General features: G+C 43.4%; 2 protein-coding genes across 2 annotated transcripts in view; both read left to right on the top strand.

The window, feature by feature from the left end:
- Positions 1–18,593, top strand: LOC115656185 (protocadherin gamma-B5-like). The gene is made up of 6 exons (XM_030572587.1): positions 1–2,631; positions 9,155–9,289; positions 14,515–14,567; positions 15,708–15,967; positions 16,377–17,084; positions 18,469–18,593. The coding sequence occupies exons 1-6, from the start codon at positions 214–216 to the stop codon at positions 18,591–18,593; spliced, it is 3,699 nt and encodes a 1,232-aa protein (XP_030428447.1). The 5' UTR covers positions 1–213.
- LOC115656189 (protocadherin gamma-B1-like) overlaps positions 18,537–22,441 on the top strand; it is a 15,486-nt gene continuing 11,581 nt past the window's right edge. The window contains 1 exon segment of the mRNA XM_030572595.1: positions 18,537–20,806. Coding sequence (XP_030428455.1) covers positions 18,766–20,806 — 2,041 coding nt within the window. The 5' untranslated portion in view covers positions 18,537–18,765.

Here is a 22,441-nt window from a genome sequence, read left to right on the forward strand (position 1 = left end):
CAGTGCAGATCTCGGATGAAGGAGAGCAGAGGGACAGTGTTTCTGCCAAAAGAAATCCTGGCTTCCGCGGTATCGGATTTTTGAAGTAAAATTCAGCACGGGACTGGATTTTATTTATATTTTATTACGGAGGATTCTTACAATCTGAGGGGAATTTGGTCCGGAATATCTATTCAAAATACACCGGGAAAGGAAACAAAGGGGCAGAGAGTGATGGAAATCAGGCACAGAGATCTGAGCCGGGCAGTCACACGGCAAGTACTGTTGTTTCCCTTCTTATTCTTTTTGTTCTGCCGGGCGGTCTCGGAGCAGATTCGTTATTCGATTCCTGAGGAAATGGCCAAAGGGTCCCTAGTGGGGAACCTCGCCAAGGATTTGGGGCTGAATGTGAGAGAACTGCCTCTGCGAAAGCTCCGTGTGAATTCGGAAAATAAATATTTCACTGTAAACAAGGAACATGGCAACCTGTATGTAAATTACAGGTTAGACCGGGAGAAACTATGCGGCGAGAAACCCCTTTGTGTCTTAAATTTAGAAGTTGTGGTTGAAAACCCTTTAAATGTTTTCCACGTGAACGTCGCAATCCAGGACATTAATGATAATACCCCGCGGTTCGTTAAAAATAATATCGATTTAGAAATTAATGAATTAGCACAACCTGGTGCGCGATTTCCGCTAGAACCTGCGCAAGATCCCGATGTTGGAATCAACTCACTGCAGAGTTACCATCTTAGTCCAAATCCATATTTTGTTTTGGAACTGAAGGAAAATCCGGACGGCAACAAATATGCAGAATTAGTGTTAGAGAAACCTTTGGATCGAGAAAAAGAAAGGTCTCTTCATTTAATCTTGTCCTCCGTGGATGGGGGAGAACCAGTCAAAACGGGGACAGTTCCGATTAAGATTAACATTATTGATGCCAATGACAATCCCCCTATATTCACTGAAAAAATCTACAAAGTCAGCATGAGAGAAAACCTACCGAAGGGAACCTTAGTGCTTCAGGTGAAAGCGACTGACGCGGATGAAGGTACAAATTCCAGAATAACATATTCTTTCAGCAACATACCGCAGAGCGCGCAGCAACTGTTCGGTTTGGATGCTAGTAATGGTAAGATTACAGCAAAAGGTATCTTGGATTTTGAAGAAAAAAATAGCTACACGTTTGACGTGGAAGCCAGAGATGAGGGAAGTCTGACTGCCCACTCTAAAGTTCAAATAGAAATTCTCGATGAGAACGACAACGCCCCCGAAGTGACATTAACATCTGTATCCAGTCCCATTCCCGAAGACTCACTACCCGAAACAGTGATAGCTCTGATCAAAGCCCTTGACCGCGACGATGGAGGAAATGGAGGCGTCGCCTGTCGCATTCAAGATCATTTGCCATTTAAAATCATTTCATCTACTAATAATTACTACAAGCTCCTCACAGACAGCCCCCTGGACAGGGAAAGGACCCCGGAGTACAATATCACAATCACAGCCACAGACAAAGGCTCTCCCCCTCTCTCCACCCAGAAAACCATCCTGTTGCAGATCTCGGATATCAATGACAACGCCCCAGTCTTTGAGAAACCTTCCTACACCGCCTATGTGCCAGAGAACAATCCCTCGGGGGCCTCTATTTTCAGTGTAAAAGCCTCAGACCGGGATCTGGACCGGAACGCCCGAGTCACTTACTCCATCCTGAGCAGCAACCTCCAGGAGGTGCCTCTCTCCTCCTACATCTCCATTAACTCCCAGACCGGAGCTATCTATGCGCAGCGCTCCTTCGACTACGAGCAATTCCGGGAGTTTGAAGTGCAAATGAAGGCCCAAGACGGCGGGTCCCCGCCTCTCAGCAGCAATGTCACCGTCAGGGTGTTTATTCTGGATCAGAATGATAACGCCCCTCGCATCCTGTACCCTTCCCTGGAAGCCGATGGCTCCGCCTTGTTCGAGATGGTCCCTCGCTCGGCCGAGGCAGGTTATCTGGTGACGAAGGTGGTGGCGGTGGATGCTGACTCAGGACACAATGCCTGGCTCTCCTACCATCTGCTCCAGGCCACGGAACCGACTCTGTTCAGGATGGGGCTGCACACCGGGGAGATCCGGACAGCCAGTGCCTTTGCGGACAGAGATGCAGTGAAGCACAGGCTGGTCACCCTGGTGAAGGATAACGGGCAGCCGCCTCTGTCAGCCACAGTGACTCTCAACCTAGTGTTTGCCGAGAACTTCCAAGAGGCTCTTCCGGAAATGAGCGACCAATCGGGTGACTCGACACCTCAGTCTGATTTACAGTTTTACTTGGTGCTGGCTTTAGCCCTGATCTCATTTTTGTTCCTCCTGACAATGGCACTGGCCATTGTGATGAAATTGCGAAGTTCAAGGAAACCTAAATTACTTCAGTGTTTTGGTCGTGACCCTTTTTCCAAGACTATACCTACATTCCCACCAAATTTTGTAGATGGTACTTTGCCTTATTCTTATCAGCTATGTTTATCCTCAGAATCTAAAAAAAATGAATTTTCTTTCCTGAAACCTAATGCCCAGATATCAGAGAATGTTCTGTGCAGTGAGAACTCTGGGACCTTACTTATGAACAACGGATGTAGCGTCCTAACATCTAAAACGGAAACTGCTGAAGTGGTAAGTTTCTAGTTCTGTGATTTATATGATTTTTAGATCTATTACTTGTTTTCATAATTATGCAAGGCTAATCGTCCTTAAATAGTATAGGAGACCTTTGTTAAACTGTTGTTATTTTTGTAGGATTTACTGGCACTCAAAATTGCATGAATTTGTTTTCACTGTACCCCGTTCGGGGGGTGGATCAGTGTTATTTCCACTTTACAGCACATGAAGAAGTAAAATAACTTTCTTAAGGTCAGAAAGGAGAAGCATAATAGAATAAACTCAGATTTCTTAAGTCCCCTCCATTGCCTTAACAACCAGTCCCTCCTGCATCTCCAAGGAAGAATATCCTTCCTCTCATTTCAGTGGATTTCTTTACAAAAACTACATTTCTTGGAGCCCTTTTATACTTTAAGTGGGTTGTACTGCTTCTTGTGAGTAGGAAAAATAATTAATCCTATACATTAACAATGTACTTTAAAAAAAAACTTTTTAATTGCTTCTTTGGAAGTATTCCTTATTTGCTATTCCATGGGAAATTGAATAATTATTCCCAGATAGAAAAAGATTCTGTTATTCATTTTAAGTGTCACATCTCTTTCATTTTACAGATACACAATTACATATCTGTAAAATACACTAATATAGTGTAAAGATGTCATTGACATAGCTTTCTAGAGGCTGCATTATTCATCTGTGGCAAAATCTTCAGTCAATTATTCAGGTCCTCCTAACCAGGTGAAAATAACGCCTGACCTGGGCCTTGGGCCCCTATAATTAGAGATGGACATTCTGTATTTAGGGAATGGGAGGTGTATTCTTCTGTGAGCTGCTGTTATGTCAGTCCTTTGAAACTGATCTACGGATTAGAATGCTGATTATTGTCCTGGAGGAGCTCAGTTATTGGGCAGGGTGATGGTAATGTTTTGTAGGTGATTGTGTGTGGTTTCAAATGTCTCTGCCTCGTTTGGGCATATCTAATACTCTTGCAGTACAAAGGAGCCTAGAGCTTCTCATAATACTAGATATTCTAAAACAGAATGTGGATATTGCCAAATAAAAATACTGAATACAATATTTAATATTACCCATTAGGCACAGTACATACAAACAGACATCTTGTGTTGCCAGATTATCAGCATAATGCCATTTGTCCACTCTCACGAAGTATTTGACCTCCTGGTCTGCCTTCCTATATTGCTCATGATATTTGTCCTTTAGCTTCTGGAATTTTGTGTCTAAAACTTTTTTCTTCAGGGCTCATCTGGTTTCTATGGCATTCCATGGGCTGGGTGTAATTCACTCCTTCCTTCTCTTTTGCCTGTAGCCTAGACAGGCTTCACGGCTGTTTATAAATTACTGTTACTTTATCCCACTTCTAGCTGATCTCCTCATCTGCATTCCCCTCCTCTTCATCAAGGTCTGCAAGTGCTTGAAACTTGTTCTTTAACTGCAGAATGAAGGCTTTCTGTATTTCAAGGGACTTTAGCTTGTCAATATCATAACACCTATGTCCCTTAATTGGTGGGCTCTGACTTCTCAGTTTTAGCTTGATAGAGACTGTCACGAGGTGGTGGTTGCTGCCAACATTTGCACCCGTTCTCACTTTCACATCTGTCAATGAGCATCGTCATTTGCCATTGGTCATGATATGGTCAATCTGGTTCTTATCTCTGCCATTTGGAGATCACCATGTCAACTTGTGAATTTCACAATATTCAGATAGGGTTCCACTGATGACTAGGCCATTCACGTTACAGAAATCAACAAGCCTTTCTCCGTTTTAATTCATGGTGCCACACCCATGTCTTGCCATTGCTCTGTCATTGTTTGTGTTGTCCTTACTGACCTTGGCATTCAGGTCTCCCATGATGATAATTAGGTTGTGGCATGATACTCTCTCTAACTCCACCTGTAGTGTAAGGAAGAGTTTGTTCTTTACTTCTTCATCATTGTTATTTGTTGGAGCATAGCACTGAATCAGAGTGACATTATTACACCCTCATGGTGTTATCCATCATCCTGTCCAGAAAACAGCAATTTTTTTCAGGAGGCTGTTGTTAATCTTCCTGATCCCATCCATCTGCTCTTGCTGACACCCAGGATGTGTAAGCTGTAGCATCTCATCTCTGCTGTGACCTGAGCTAGCTTCCCTGTTTCATACATTATCAATATATTCCAAAAAACAAGTTTGGGTTTTGTCTTGGTGTTGAGCACTGCAGTCTTCATGCCACTGGCTTCCTTTTGACTTTCACCACTGGCAGTCATATGGGTCATTGACTCCTGAAGGCCATCACACACAGTAATGGTCGATTTCTCCATCACTGCTTCCATAACACATTTTGTCTTTTATGGGACAGGGCTGTTAGCCATGTGCCTAACACCTAACCTTGAGGACCAGGGTGTCTGTTTTGTCTGGCCTCTCCCTCACAAACCAATCCGGCATGGTTGAACCTACCAGAAGCAAAAACCCCTGCCGACACAGACTCTGGGGATTGTTAGACCATGCAACCTGTCCCGCCACGACAAGGCACAGACACCAGAGTACAGTACAATACAACCCCTCAATATTACCATATAGCTATTGTATCTGGAGTGACTGATGAACATGGGTGCCAAACTTAAGGAAGACTGTTACAAACCAGGGCACAACCCCCAGATTGGCTGTGTGTTCAATAATAATTTTCACAAACCAAATACTAAGTGCAGGGCTGGCTCTAGGTTTTTTGCAGCCCCAAGCCAAAAAAAATGTTGGCTGCCCCCAACTCCAGCCCTGGGCTCCCCCCCCCCCGCACTCCCCTGCTGCCTCAGCCCTGGGTTCTCCAACACCCACCCACACCCTCTGCTGCCCCAGCGCTGGGCTCCCTCCTTTCTGCCCCACCAGTGTCCTCCCCCCACCCCCGCCTGCCGCCCCAGCCCTGGGCTGTCCCCACAACCTGCACCCTCCTGCTGTCCCAGCCCTGGATCACTGGTAACTCACTCCCAGCGCTGGTCATTCAGCAGGAATTTTGGAATTGCACAGAACACAGACAGGATTGGTTCCCATATGGTTACAGAATTGCAGTAAAGTGGAACAATTTTCAGCTTGTGTAACTGGAGGATATCTGGATGCATATTATAAGACTGTCCTACATAAATGAGGAAAAGTTGAGGTGCCTTTATTATTCTTTTGTTCCACTCTTTCTTTCTATGGGAATTTGCCAATGCAATATCACTGTCTTCCTTTTAAACAAATAAAACTAAAAAAAGGCAATGGTTGTTGAAAATAGCAATTCCAGTCCTAAAAACTACTGGGAAGCATTTCTTGCTCAATTTTGTCCTACTTTTTCTACAGCAAGTTACAGTGGATCAGTATATTTGATTTGGGAGAAATGAAGTAACAGCTGCCCGAATTGAGCTTGAGCACTCCTGAATTTTGAGTGTTCAAATCTGGAAGGCAGGTGCTAGATTCCCTATCTGAATATTAGCTATATCTAGAAAGGAAAAGTCAATTTCTGCTTCCATGGCTCAGAAGTGGAAATCCTCCTAAGTGCCTGGTACTGTATCTAAAGCTGCCCAGGTCCACAGCCTCCCCTCCCTTACTTTTCATTTTAAATTCTAGTGGGATCCACATAGCTCCCTTGCTAGGCTTCAGATAGAGAAGGGCACTGTCCATTTAGGCCACCCAATTCCTTCTTTGGGGGCTTCAAGGTGAGGTCACACTAGGATCCCTAATCCAGTCTGGGGAAGTCTTCTGAAGGGGATATCTGGGGGAAAGCCTTCTACTCCTTGGGCATACTTATTCCCCATTCACAGTGCCATCCCTTTCGACTCACAGCAAGCTGCAGCATGGCTCAACTACCTCACTCCCTACCCCTCCCTTTCCTGTTGATAGCTGCCAAGGGATTGCTGGGAAATGTAGCTGTTTCCCTGCTCCAGGGCTGGCTCTATAGGGAGGGAGCTAGGCAAGGAACTACAGCTCCCAGGGTCCTGTAGGTTCTCAGCTCCCATGCTGGATACCCAGCTGCTCCGTGGCTCCGCTTCTGCAGGGTTGTGAGAGGGGAGGAAGTGAGTTTAAACAAAAAAAGAATGGCTTGAATGGCACCCCCTGCAAATGTGCTGCCCCAAGCACCTGCTTGTTTTGCTGGTACCTAGAGCTGGCCCTGATTAAGTGTGAACTCCTCAACACTATTGCAGCCTTAACATGGAGTCACAGACAGTCCCTTGGACAGTCCAGTCTATCATGCCACCCGGGCAAGCTTTCCTTCATGATAGATGGTCCCTTTCACCAAAAATGACAATAATATTCAGGTTACTCCCAGTCCCAAAGGAGCAGTCACTTACCCCAGGTCAATTGTACCTTAGATCTCTCACCAAAGAAAATGCTTGTAGCCAATTCTATAATACTAAATAAAGATTTATTAACTAAGCAAAAGAAATAAGAGTTATTTACAAGGTTAAAGCAGATGAACATACACGCAAAAATGAATTACAGTCTGAGTTTTCAAAAAGTAATATAAGCTGCTATAATGTGCAAGCTCTGTATGTCCTTTAATATGGGATGTATTAGCAGAAGTATTGTATGCTAGACACAAGGAGTAATTCTGCCACTCTACTCCATGCTGATAATGCCTCAACTGGAATATTGTGTCCAGTTCTTGGTGCCACATTTCAGGAAAAATGTGGACAAATTGGAGAAAATCCAGAGGTGAGCAACAAAAATGATTCAAGGTCTAGAAAACATGACCTATGAGGAAAGATTGAAAAAACTGGGTTTGTTTAGTCTGGAGAAGAGGAGATTGAGGTGGGATATGATAACAGTTTTCAGGTACACAAAAGGTTGTTAGAAGGAGGAGGGTGAAAAATTGTTCTCCTTAACCTCCGAGAACAGGACAAGAAGCAATGGTCTTAAATTGCAACAAGGAAGTTATGACAGGTAGTCTACACACAACTGGTATGGTGCCTCCTCCTGGGCATTCTGGGGAATAGCTCACCATGTTGACACCTATCCCTATGGTTGCAAGTCATCCCCCCACCTCTGGCTCTTTTTCTGCAGCCCCTCTGTCCCTCTAGGAGCTGCTGCAGTCTCTTCATGACTCAGCCCTCTGGCTAGGTCACAGTCATTGTTTCCTCTTCCAGGGGGTGGGGAGAAGCTATTCTCTCAAACAGGCTCAGGCAGTCTTTCTGTGCACTGCCCCTCCAGTGCCACTGCCCGAGAGGCTAGCTGGGGAACCAGGCCTGCCCCTCACTCCAGGTTCCAGCTCAGAAACCCTCTAGTCAACAGTCAAGATTTGTTTCACTCCGTACCTTGCTGCATTTCCCTGAGCCCTTTTCTACTCTTTTGGCTCTCTTCCTTCTCTGGGTCTGCCAGTTTTACCACTGTAACTGTGCCTTTGTGGGTCACAACTGAGAATACCAAATTCAGGACAAACTGCCGAGAAATAGGGCAGACACACCCCAAAACTGGAGGTTATTCTGCCAAGAGATAGACCAAGCCAACAACAAAAGTAAACTTCTGTTTCACCACACTGGCTAGCACGAAGTCATAAAAGCAGTTTCCTTAGACATTCCAGTCTTTATATCACCACCAAAAACACTTGATTTAAACATGAGTGGTTGTTTAAAATCAATCTCCTCAAATAAAAGGTTCTTCTGATCCCAAAGGACCAGCCACACATCCAGGTCAATATACAACTGAGATCTTACCCAAAAAATCATGCCATTGCCACTCCTTTAGTATCTAAAATCTAACAGTTTATTTATAAAAAAAAAAGAAAGGTGAGAGTTAAAATTGGTTAAAGGAATCAAACACATACAGGAATTGCAAAGTTCTTAGCTCAGGCTTGTAGCAGTGATGGAATAAACTGCTGGCTTCATAAGTCTCTGGTTGCTTTCAAATCATTGGAAAGTCCTCAGTCCCTTGGTTAGAATACTCCCATTAGTATAAATTCATAGTCTAGAGGCTTGAGCAGGAAAGGGGCTGGAGTAGGATAGAGGCAAAATGGAGATGTTTCCAGGGCCTTTAATAGCTTTTACCATGTGGAGGGAAACCCATTGTTTCAAACAAAGACCTCAGCACAGCTAGTGGAAAATCATAGGTGACAAGATATTGATTGGAGTCACTTGGGCAAGTCACATGTCTATGCATGACTTCACTTAGGCATAGCAGGAAGCCATTACCTATACCCCAGACAGAACATTCCCAGGACAATCCATTCAGTGTAGGTAGGTGTCTTCCACTGTAAGTTAAGTGTTTTTTGATGGACCACTCACTTTGAATAGTCCCTCCAAGATGTGCTGACTAAATACCTTGTGGGTGTTACCCCAGGAGCAAACATTTTGAAATACAAGTATAGAGCCAACAGTCATAACTTCAAATACAAAAATGATACATGCATATATATAGCATAATCATATTCAGCAAGTTATAACCTTTCCAGAGGCATCTTACTTGACAATCTTCGTACAAGACTTGTTGCAAATGTATAACAGTGGGTGCAAAAATTGTCTATCTGGTCATATTTTATTAGATAACATCACAACCACTCCCTCCTCCCAGGAAGAAGTTGCAGCCTACATATCTCTGCAGCCTCCAACCACTCCTCTCTTGACCGGGAGGGACTGCAGCCTTCCCCAGCAGCTCCTTCTGTTGCTGGCTTCCTGGCTTATATACGACCCGTCTGTTTCTGGACAGGTGAGATTATTTTAATTAAGGCTTCTCTCACAGTCTTAATTCCCCCATCTTTCCACCTAATAGGCTAATTGTCCCCTTTGGACTGCCTTAACCCCTTCAAGTCAATATGCGGAGGACACTCCATCACAGGAGGTTTACGCTGAACATTAGGAAAAACTTTCTAACTGTCACAGTAGTTAAGCACTGGAACAAATTGCCATGGGAGGTTGTGGAATATTGATCACTGGAGGGTTTTCAATAACAGATTAGACAAACATCTGTCATGAATGGTCTAGCTATTGCTTAGTCCTACCTTGAATGCATGGGACTTATATGATTTAGGGCTAACCCACACTAAGAGCTTGAGAATCCTTTGCTTATGCTTAGAAATATTGCCTTCTCCAAATTCCAAGTAAGATAGTGATACAGTTCCTTCTGGTCAGGCATTTTTTCCTCTTCCCCCAGAGTTCAAATTGATGGAACTAGTTTCAGCATCTATCTCCTCTTTATGGGTCTATGTGTGATGAGAAATCAACAAAGTCTTTGTCCTTCGATGTTTCACAATGGTTCATTTGATTTTAATGGGCCTTCTTGTGTGCGGGACCAGTGCTTTACACTAATTAATTCTTCTTTCCTGTTTGGTGAGTTACACAATTACAGAGATTTACAATGCAAACAATCAATATAAATTTATACCATAGGCTACAGATGTTATAAGTGAGATCAATACATGCACCATCCTACAAGCATTTCATCAAGTCCAAATGCTAAACACATTCCTATCATCCTAACATCTATTTTAACAATGCTAATCCATAGGTGAGCCAGACTGGTTTTCAGCTATGGATTTGTCTGTGTTCAGTGAGGCCTAAGGAGCCTTGGCATGAGCTGGCATCTGGGCTGCCAATGTTACACTTACAATATGGAATACAGGATTTTTAAGTCAGATTGGTGCATACCACAACTTATAAGCCTTTAAGGAAGTCTAAACACTAAATGCATTCTTATAGTTCTAATATCTATTTTAATAATATTAGCATAGGTGAACCTGACTTATTGCAGCTATGTATTTGTCAGTGTTCCTTGAGACATGGGGACCTTGGCAGGAGCTGGCACTTGGTCTTCCAACATCACAACTGCATCATCTGTTTCCTCAAATACAGAACAGAAATATTTATTGAACACTTCTATCTATTCCTCTTTGTTATTGATAATTCTACTATTTCCATCTAGTAATAGACAAATACCATTGTCAGGATTCTTTTAGTTCCTAATGTATTTTAAAAACTCCTTCTCATTGTCCTTAACTCTGTTGGCCAGAGATTTCTCCTTGTGTCCCTTGGTTTCCCTTATCAATTTTCTACAATTCCTAACTTCTGATTTGTATTCATTACTATCAATTTCCAATTTTTTTCATTTGTAATCTTACATATATATAAAAAAATTACAGCTTTGTTCACTTCTCCTCTAACCCAGATTGTTTTTTAACCAGCACAGCCTTCTTCCTCCTTTGTGGGATTGTGGCTTTTTGGGCATCTAGTATAGTGTTCTTAAGGGATTCCCAATTATAGACTCATAGACTCTAGTACTGGAAGGGACCTCGAGAGGTCATCGAGTCCAGTCCCTACCCTCATGGCAGGACCAAATACTGTCTAGACCATCCCTGATAGACATTTATCTAACCTACTCTTAAACATCTCCAGAGATGGAGATTCCACAACCTCCCTAGGCAATTTATTCCAGTGTTTAACTACCCTGACAGTTGGGAACTTTTTCCTAATGTCCAACCTAAATCTCCCTTGCTGCAGTTTAAGCCCATTGTTCTTGTTCTATCCTTAGAGGCTAAGGTGAACAAGTTTTCTCCCTCCTCCTGATGACATCCTTTTAGAGACCTGAGAACTGCTATCATGTCCCCTCTCAGTCTTCTCTTTTCTAAACTAAATAAACCCAATTCTTTCAGCCTTCCTTCATAGGTCATGTTTTCAAGACCTTTAATCATTCTTGTTGCTCTTCTCTGGACCCTCTCCAATTTCTCCACATCTGTCTTGAAATGCGGTGCCCAGAACTGGACACAATACTCCAGCTGAGGCCTAACCAGCGCAGAGTAGAGTGGAAGAATGTCTTCTTGTGTCTTGTTTACAACACACCTGTTAATGCATCCCAGAATCATGTTTGCTTTTTTTGCAACAGTATCACACTGTTGACTCATATTTAGCTTGTGGTCCACTGTGACCCCTAGATCTCTTTCTGCCATACTCCTTCCTAGACAGTCTCTTCCCATTCTGTACGTGTGAAACTGATTGTTCCTTCCTAAGTGGAGCACTTTGCATTTGTCTTTACTGAACTTCATCCAGTTTACCTCAGACCATTTCTCCAATTTGTCCAGATCATTTTGAATTTTGACCCTGTCCTCCAAAGCAGTTGCAATCCCGCCCAGTTTGGTATCATCTGCAAACTTAATAAGCGTACTTTCTGTGCCAACATCTAAGTCGTTGATGAAGATATTGAACAGAGCCAGTCCCAAAACAGACCCCTGCAGAACCCCACTTGTTATACCTTTCCTGCAGGATTGGGAGCCATTAATAACTACTCTCTGAGTATGATTATCCAGCCAGTTATGCACCCACCTTATAGTAGCCCCATCTAAATTGTATTTGCCTAGTTTATCAATAAGGATATCATGCGAGACCGTATCAAATGCCTTACTAAAGTCTAGGTATACCACATCCACCGCTTCTCCCTTATCCACAAGACTCGTTATCCTATCAAAGAAAGCTATCAGATTGGTATGACACAATTTGTTCTTTACAAATCCATGCTGGCTATTCCCTATCACCTTACCACCTTCCAAGTGTTTGCAGATGATTTATTTAATTATTTGCTCCATTATCTTCCCTGGCACAGAAGTTAAACTAACTAGTCTGTAGTTTCCTGGGTTGTTTTTATTTCCCTTTTTATAGATGGGCACTATATTTGCCCTTTTCCAGTCTTCTGGAATCTCTCCCGTCTCCCATGACTTTCCAAAGATAATAGCTAGAGGCTCAGATATCTCCTCTATTAACTCCTTGAGTATTCTAGGATGCATTTCATCAGGCCCTGGTGACTTGCAGGCATCTAACTTTTCTAAGTGATTTTTAACTTGCTCTTTTTTTATTTTATCTTCTAAACCTACCCCCTTCCCATAAGCATTCACTATGTTAGACATTCCTTCAGACTTCTCAGTGAAGACCGAAAAAAGAAGTCATTATCATGCATATTTGTTGATTAAATTATTTCTACCAGCTGATTTGGTTCATAATTGTTTTCAGCTTTGTGAAATTGGCCTTAGTATAGCTCCAAGTATATTACTTGTCTGGACTTTATTCTGCTTGCACATTATAAAGGTGATCAAGTCATGATCACTTCTACAGAATCTACCATTAACTTTTAATTATGTAATCAGCATTATCTTTATCTGCTAGGACAAGGATGATTTAGTACTGGCAGCATGAGACCTCCGGTCTCCCATGATCACACAGAGGTTTTTTTGTTTTGTTTTGTTTTGTTTTACTATGTATTATAGATAGGTCAATAAGAGGGTGATCATCTTGTTACCTAGTGTAATTTGGTGGTCTGTAGCAACCATCAGCTAGTACCCCATCTTATATTTTATCTGTTACGATGTTGATCCATAAAGATTCAATATCATATTCTTCTGAGTTATCAGTGACTAGGAAACAGTTAATGCCATTTTTGATGTCGAGTACCACTTCCCCTCTCCTTTTGCCCACTTGATCCTTCCCAAATAGGTTATAACCATTGATTTTAACATTCCAATTGTGTAAAACATTCCCACCAGTTTTCTGTAATACCAGCTAGATCGAATTTATGCTCGTAGATGAGCATTTCCAATTCCTATTGTGCTGAAACTAGAGGTATTGGGGGTGCTACTGCACCCCCTGGCTTGAAGTGGTTTCCATCATATAAAGGGGTTTACAGTTTGGTTCAATGATTCTCAGCACCCCCACTATACAAATTGTTCCAGCATCCCTGCCTCTTGTTTGTTGCTGTGTTCCTATCATTATCATCAATTGAACTGCTAATTAATTTTATGAATAACATGTGAACAAATAAACACTATCTTAAAATAAATAGTATTTACAGCTGCAGATGTACAAACCTGAAAGAAGGTTGCCAAAATTGGGCAGCACTGTTTAACAATTGCACAGTGCCCAAATGAAAGGCACAGATGACGGTAAGGTGGAAGAATATCATATCCAGGTAAAAAATATTTGCATATACATATACATGGAATTTGAGGGATTTCAATCCATGACCAAGTCCCCAATGAAATGTTCAGACAGCAGAGTGGAGTTCAGGAAGTCGTTGTTGAAAGCAGGTACAATAAAATGTGATGGATGGGGCATGTAACTGGGCTCAGTGACAATCAGTTGTCACTGCAGCTGTTGCGAAGTGGTACCCCTGGGAACTGACATGACCACTAGGCCAATCTTCAAAGAGATGGGAAGATTTTATGGTGAAAAGCAGCAAGGCCAGGATAAGAGAATATGATGTGTTGTGATCAGTGTTATATATATGAGGGCTGAAGGACCAATCAGTCAAGGTGACATATGCATGATCATTATAAACAAATATGTGTGTGTAAAATTAATGGACAACCATATCCAAATTCCACAACGTTATTACAATATTTGTATGGAAAATAAAGAGATTCTGCACCAGCAATACTTTTATTCATTCCTAATGTGCCAGTAGACTCGCCTATTTATATAAAAGTGAAAAGTAGCATATTTACATTTTAAAATATCAAATTAAAAACTTGCAGGGAGCGTATGTCTTTATTGTTTGATATAAATACCGGTGGAAAAACTCCAGCACAGAACTTCTGCAGTTATTGGTTGAGACTCTGAGCTCTGCTGTTCTCCAATCAGGCAGACTAAAGCTAGGAGAGATCCGGCCAGCTCCGCCCCAATGTGTCACAGCCCAGAATGCAGGTCAAACTCTCTCACTCAGCGGGTCTGGGTGGAATCATAATGGGCAACATTCGATGGAAACACTTTATGATTTAACAAGTGATACTGCCGGAAACATTCGGCCAAATATAAAATTAGACAGAGACATTCCCAGACGGAGAATGGGCGGCATTGCCACATCAACATGAGAGTGACAGAAAGGAAACATATAAGTAAGGACACTGCTAGGGTGAGCCCTATTTTGCATTATATTGGTTACTGTTTGGGAATCAGTTTCTGGACAGATTCGCTATTCGATTCTGGAGGAAATGGAGAAAGGCTCTTTGGTGAGGACAGGGCCAGCTCCAGGATTTTTGCCGCCCCAAGCGTGGGGGGGAGAGAAGAGCCGCAATCGGCTGCAGCTCCACTCCTCCTCGCCTCCGCTTTCTTCTTCGGAAGCAATCTGCGGCAGGTCCTTCCCTCCGAGAGGGAAGGGACCAGGGACCCCCGAGGAACTGACAGGGAAGAGCCAGAGTGCCGCCCCTTCCCTTTGGCCCCAAGCACCTGTTGTTGAGCTGGCCCTGCTTGAGGAACATCACAAATGATCTGCGAGGCATGGCTATAAAAGAGCTCTCAGACCGCGGAGTGCGCATTGTGCCAAGAAGTAGGACTCAGTATTTACTTTGAATTTTAAGAGTGGCCGTTTAATCTGCACGGAAAGGCTACTCAGAAAGCAGGTCTGCTGGCCAGATGGAGAACTGTTTGTTACATTTGAGGCTATAGTGGAGGATAAAATGAAACTTTATTAAACTGACATTGAAATAAAATGGATTAATGATAATGCTCCCAGCTTCCAGAAGACGGAACTGGAGTTAAAAAGTCAGAGAGTTAACAGTGGCGGGGACCCCATACCCACCTCATGAGGCGCAGGACCCACATATGGGCATTATTTCTCTCCAGGGCTATCACCTTAGCACTAATAGGCATTTCTCTCTGGTTGTGCAAAGTGGATCCTATGGAGCTGAATATGCCGAATAGGTCCTGGGAAAGTGGCTGGACCGAGAAGAACCAACTTTACAGTCTAACCTTTACAACCACTGATGAAGGAGATCCCGTCTAGTCTGGCATTTCGCATTATCAGAGTTATTGTTGAGGCTGCAAATGACAATACGCCAGTATTAGTCAGTCGGTCTGCAACCTGAGTGTTTTGGAAAATGTGCCTTAGAGGGTTCACGGCGGTGACAGTGAAAGCGCCTGATCCTGATGAAGGAATCCATAAAGAAATGCAGTATTCAGTTAGAAAGACAACTGATAAAGCTTGGACTCGAAGACGGAAGATCTAACACTCGTGGGGAACCTGGACTTTGAGGAATCTGCGTGATATGAAATTGAAGTGCAAGCGCATGACGGGAAGTTCTTTTTGAAAGATCAAAAGTTGTCGTTGTGGCCCGTGATGTGAATGACAACGCTCCGGAAATCGCTCTTAGGTCTCTTATCAGCTCGATCCCCGATGTACAAGATCGGGATTCAGGAGAGACCGGGGAGATCGGGTGCTCCAACCCCAGCAACCTCCCTTTCCAGCTGAAGAAACCCTTCGATAATTATTACAGTCTGGTGACAGACCGAGCCCTAGACAGGGAGCAGGTGGCAGCGTACAACATCACAGTGACCGCCACGGACAATGGGACTCCTCCTCTTTGTACAGTCACCACGATCCCACACCAGATTTTAGACGCGGACGACAACGGTCCCCTCTTCGATAATGTGAATGGCTTGCCAACTACAGAACCAGTTTCTCCTCTCTTGGTTTTCACACCTCAACTGCTAGAACAGGGCCTCATCCTATCTGATTGAACTGACTTCGTTATCTCTAGCGTGCTTGCTAGCATATATATACCTGCCCCTGGATATTTCCACCGCATGCATCTGAGGAAGTGGGTGTTCACCCATGAAAGCTCATGCTCCAAAACCTGTTAGTCTATAAGGTGCCACAGGATTCTTTGCTGCTCTTCGATAAAACATCCTACACCGCCTACGTCACTGAGAATAACCCAAGAGGAGCCTCCGTTTTCTCCCTGAGGGGGTATGACCCGGACGGGTGGCGCCGGCGCCGGGGGCGGGAGAGAAAACGCCAGTCACTTACTCTGTTACCGAAGGTCAGATCCAGGAAGCTCCGCTCTCCTCCTCCATCTCCATTAACTCCGAGACTGGGGCTCTCTACGCTCTGCGCTCCTTCGATTACGAACAGTTCCAGGAGATTCGGTTCCAAGTGCAGGCTCAGGATGGGGGTTCCCCACCTCTCAGCAGTAATGTCTCCGTCACTCTCTTTATACTGGATCAGAATGACAACAGCCCGCACATCTTACACCCCTCCTTTCCCACCGATGGCTCCACGGGAGTGGAGTTGGCCCCTCGCTCCTCTGAGCCCGGTTACCTGGTCACTAAGGTGGTGGCGGTGGATGCAGACTCCGGGCAGAACACCTGGCTCTCCTACCAGCTGCTGAAGGCTATAGAGCCGGGGCTCTTCTCTGTGGGACTCCACAGCGGCGAGATCAGGACGGCGCGCTACTTTCTCGACAAAGATGCGCTCAAGCAAAGTCTGGTGGTTTTAGTGAAGGACAACGGGCGGCCCCCTCTCTCTGCCACGGCCACTGTCACGGTGGTGGTGGCTGACAGCATCCCCGAAATCCTCTCCGATTTAAGCAGCCTCTCAGCTCCTGTAGACCCCCAGTCCAGCCTCACCTTGTATTTGGTGATCACTGTGGCTTCTGTTTCTTGCTTGTTCTTTACCTTTCTCATAGTGTTAGTGGCCCTGAGGCTCCGCCGGTGGAGAAACTCGCAGCTGTTTGACTCATCGAGTTCCCGTCTCCCAATTTATGAGGAAGTTATCATAGCTCTGAATAATAATATAGTGTACATTAATATGTGCATCAAAATCTGGAAGCCTACAGTTAGATCACTTTCTTTATTGCAATATCTATCAATCTATCTATCTATCTATCTATCGTTGCTCTGCTGCCAGGTAGCATCGTATTATCTGAATACCTTTCACATATAATTAATAATGAAGTTCCAACTGGACTTCCTGTTGTCTGGCTTCCCGCTCTTTTCGGAGTAAACAGTGTTCCTTAGGGAGGGTTTTGGTTTTGAAGTTTTAGGTTTTACTAATTTTCTTTATATACAGAGAGAGAATAGAAATACATAATCCAGAAACTAACGTTATAGAATCCTTTATTTATGACTGATTAATTCAACATTTCAGAGAGAATATTTTACTTCTTTGTTATGCTTTTAAAGAATTACGTGCTTCTATAGCACTGTATATTAATATAGATGCATTCTTAACTGACTTGAAATATCTTGGTATAATGGGTGTATAGTAATAGATTTACGTCTGATTTGTGCTGACATGATTGATTGTCCTAGTTTAGATTTGCATCACGGAAAAGCTTTTGTATGCAAGGCTTTCCAGAGAACATTCCCACGATTCTAGGGATGCCTTATATATGGAACGCTTAAGGGTTCTTCTGGACTCCTTTTATTTTGTTTATTAGGATTTATGAAATAACCTAGCTTTTAAGTACACTATCACTTAGGAGAGTGGAGCCGCCTTCTTCATCATCTTTTTGTAGTTGCACATTTTTAATGGGCAGATTTCTTTCGGAAAAAAGAGAAGCTTAAAATGGATATCTATGTGAGTGTGAAATGGGTTTTATTTATGATGCTAAATCAGGTATATTAACCCGAAATCGTTCCCGCTCTTCTCAATTAAGAAAATAATTCTTTCTGTCAAATATTTCACAATTATCACTTCCTGGATTCCAAGCATATGTGTGAACGTGGATATCTGAGGATTGTGGTTTATGAACGAGAACTTTTTGCAAGTGTTGGAAAGTTCTTCTATATACTCATTTGATATAGTTTAAAAATAATTAGAACTATAAATCACCTGTATTCATTTTTAGATTAATGAGACAGCTATTTGTTCTACAGAAAATCAAAAGGATTAGCTTGTAGAAAAGGACAAGATTTCATACTATAGCTTCCACATATATAGAGCTATATCTACAAAAAATTTTGAGAATATATGTATCATTTTGCTCTGGGATGCTTTGAGATGCAGTTGTTTAGAGTTAACAGGAAATATACAGTGCTTTGCAATTTGAGTATATTCTTTAGATGATAAAAATATTAATAATAAAGCGAATAAGCTGCACCGGCGCCTTGATAAAATCGCTGCTATTGCAGTTCTCCCGTTGAGACTCGGAGTGCCGCTGTTGGCCAAAGCGGAGCCAGGGCTGGAGCCGGAGATCCATCCGATCCTCCTGCGCTGCGATTGCTCCGTCACACAGCGCAGATCACAGAGGAAATAGCCGAGGGACTTTCACAGTCTGGCTGAGAAAAGGGAACGGCCGTTAGGAAACAGACAATACCGGAATCTTTACCCCTCTGACGCGGATTCCTTTGCCCCGATGGGGTTTGTAAACATCTGATGTAACAAAAAACAAACAAGGAAAGGAGAGAGAAAATCTGACAGGGTCCGGGATGGAAATCAGGCGCCGAGAGCCGGGCCAGGCAGTCACACGGCAAGTACTGTTGTTTCCCTTCTTCTTGTCTTTGTTCTGCCGGGCGGTCTCGGAGCACTTTGGTTATTCCCTACCTGAGGAAATGGCCAAAGGTTCCCTTGTGGGGAATCTCGCCAAGGATTTGGGATTAAATACCAGAGAATTGCAGCAGCGGAAGCTCCGTGTCAGTTCGGAAAAGCAATATTTCAGTGTGAATGGGGAAAATGGCAACCTGTATGTGAATGGCAGGATAGACCGGGAGGAGATATGCGGGGAGACTCCCCTTTGTGTCCTGACACTCGAAACGGTGGTGGAAAATCCTTTGAATGTTTTCCATGTGAATGTAGCAATCCAGGACATTAATGATAACGCCCCGCGATTCATCAAGAGTAACATTGAACTAGAAATCAATGAGTTAGCACTGCCAGGTACGCGATTTCAACTGGAATCTGCTCAAGATCCAGATACGGGAATCAACTCAGTGCAGAGTTACCAAATCAGCAAGAACCCGCATTTTACCCTGGCTGTAAAGGAGAGCCCGGATGGAAATAAATACCCAGAATTAGTGCTGGAAAAATCTTTGGATCGCGAAAAGCAAAATTCTCATCACTTGATCCTGACGGCCGTGGATGGGGGGGATCCAGTCAGATCCGGCACTGCTCAGATTAGGGTTAATGTCACTGACGCCAATGATAATCCTCCCGAATTTACTCAGGAGATCTACAAAGTCAGTGTGAGGGAAAACCTACCACGGGGTTCCTTAGTGCTTCAGGTGAAAGCCGCTGATAAGGATGAAGGGTTAAATGCCCAAATCACATACTCATTCAGCAATACTCCGGAAAATGCTCGTAAAGTATTTCATTTAGATCCCGAGAACGGCAGAATTACAAATACAGGGAATTTGGATTTTGAAGACACACATAAATACGTGTTGGGCGTAGAAGCCAGGGACGGGGGTGGCCAGTCCACTCACTCGAAAGTTCAAATAACAATACTGGATGAAAACGACAATGCCCCGGAAGTAACGTTTACTTCTGTGTCCAACCCGGTAGCTGAAGACTCAGTACCCGGGACGGTGATAGCTCTGATCAAAGTTCGTGACCAAGATACGGGAGAAAACGGAGAAGTCACGTGTCACATTCAACACAAGTTGCCTTTTAAAATAGCGGTTTCGTCAAACAGTTACTACAAGCTCCTCACAGACAGCCCCCTGGACAGGGAAAGGACCCCGGAGTACAATATCACAATCACCGCCACAGACAAAGGCTCTCCCCCTCTCTCCACCCGGAAAACCATCCTGTTGCAGATCTCGGATATCAATGACAACGCCCCTGTCTTTCAAAAACCTTCCTACACTGCCTGTGTGTCAGAGAACAATCCCTCCGGGGCCTCTATTTTCAGTGTAGAAGCCTCAGACCGGGATCTGGACCGGAACGCCCGAGTCACTTACTCCATCCTGAGCAGCAGCCTCCAGGAGGTGCCTCTCTCCTCCTACATCTCCATTAACTCCCAGACCGGAGCTATCTATGCGCAGCGCTCCTTCGACTACGAGCAATTCCGGGAGTTTGAAATGCAAGTGAAGGCCCAAGATGGTGGGTCCCCGCCTCTCAGCAGCAATGTCACCGTCAGAGTGTTTATTGTGGATCAGAATGATAACCCCCCTCGCATCCTGTACCCTTCCCTGGGAGCCGATGGCTCCACCTTGTTTGAGATGGTCCCTCGTTCTGCCGAGGCAGGTTATCTGGTGATGAAGGTGGTGGCGGTGGATGCTGACTCGGGACACAATGCCTGGCTCTCCTACCATCTGCTCCAGGCCACGGAACCGACGCTGTTCAGCATGGGGCTGCACACCGGGGAGATCCAGACAGCCCGCGCCTTTGCGGACAGAGATGCTGTGAAGCACAGGCTGGTCACCCTGGTGAAGGATAACGGGCAGCCGCCTCTGTCAGCCACAGTGACTCTCAACCTGGTGTTTGCCGAGAACTTCCAAGAGGCTATTCCGGAAATGAGCAACCAATCTGGTGACTTCGCATCTCAGTCTGATTTGCAGTTTTACTTGGTGCTGGCTTTAGCTTTGATCTCATTTTTGTTCCTCCTGACAGTTACACTGGCCATTGTGATGAAATTGCGAAGGTCAGGAAATCCCAAATTGCTTCAGTGTTTTGGTCCTGACCTTTATCCAAAGACCGGCTCTGTGTTCCCACCAAACTATGAAGATGAGACTTTGCCTTACACCTACCAGCTGTGTTTGTCCTCAGAGTTAAAGAATAATAAATGTACCTTCCTGAAACCTAATGCCCAGATAACAGAGAATATTCTGTGCAATGACAACTCCTGGATGTCATTTACGGGCAATGGAGCTAGTAACAGTTTACATGGTGGGAAGGAGACTACTGGGGAGGTGAGCTTCTGTTTTCATTGTTTACATATTATCTTTGCAAAACACGATTTTATTTTGAAAGACTAGGTGTCTTTCCATCATCCTCATATTATTCATGGTCTCAAAATATGAATGGATTTTTTGTCACAACATCCCTGCAAGGTAGAGAAAGTTATCTCCATTTTACATGAGTATGTGAGGTGTAATGGGAGTAACTGAGCAGTGGCAAGTCAGGAATGAAGTATTAAGTAAGCTGAGGATAAAAGTTATACCTCCTAAATCCCTTTCCATTGTTTTAACTGCAAGACAGTTCTTACTTTCAAGAGATTAGCATCTTTCCTCTATATTCAAAAGCTTTCCTTGGAATAAATGTATTTTCCAGAAACTTTTAAGTATCTTCTTTAAGATATGCTTTTTCTCTGATAATAGAGAAAAATATGAAAGCTATTTAACTGAAACATGTATTTTTGTCATACTTTTCAAACTGCCTATTTTGAATAACTGAACCTCTTTTAATGTTCTAGGGCACAGATTGTCCAATAAGTTCTTTGAATGTATTGGAGATTTTTTTTTATTTCAGAAAGTGTACAAAGCTTCTAGGAGAAGATATTCTAGATTTGACTTTTACAAATAGGGAGTAACTGGTTGAGAATTTGAAAGTGGAAGGCAGCTTAGGTGAAAGTGATCATGAAATAGTAGAGTTCATGATTCTAAGGAAAGGTAGGAGGGGAAACAGCACAATGAAAATAATGGATTTCAAGAAAGCAGATTGTAGCAAAGTTAGGGAGTTGGTAGGTAAGATCCCATGGGAAGCAAGTTGAAGGGGAAAAAGAGTTCAAGAGAGCTGGCAGTTTTTGAAAGAGACATTATTATTAAGGGCACAAGAGCAAACTATTCCACTGTGTAGGAAAAATAGGAAGTATGGCAAGAGAGCACCCTAGATTAAGCAGGAGATCTTCAATAGTCTGAAACTCAAAAAAAAAGAGTCCTACAAAAAGTGGAAACTATGTCAATAGAGGGTGAATATAAACAAAGGGTGAATATAAACAAATAATACATGTATGTAGGGATAAAATTAGAAAGGCCAAGGCACAAAATAAGATTAAATTAGCTAAAGACATAAAGAATAACAAGAGAACATTCTACATATACATTAGAAGCAAGAGGAAGACCAAGGACAAAGTAAGCCTGTTACTCTATGGTGGGGGATGGAGGAACAATAACAGAAAATGTGCAAATGGCAGAAGTGCTAAATTACATTTTTGTTTCAGTTTTC

Source organism: Gopherus evgoodei, chromosome 8 (genome assembly GCF_007399415.2).
Source record: "Gopherus evgoodei ecotype Sinaloan lineage chromosome 8, rGopEvg1_v1.p, whole genome shotgun sequence".
Taxonomy (NCBI): domain Eukaryota; kingdom Metazoa; phylum Chordata; order Testudines; family Testudinidae; genus Gopherus; species Gopherus evgoodei.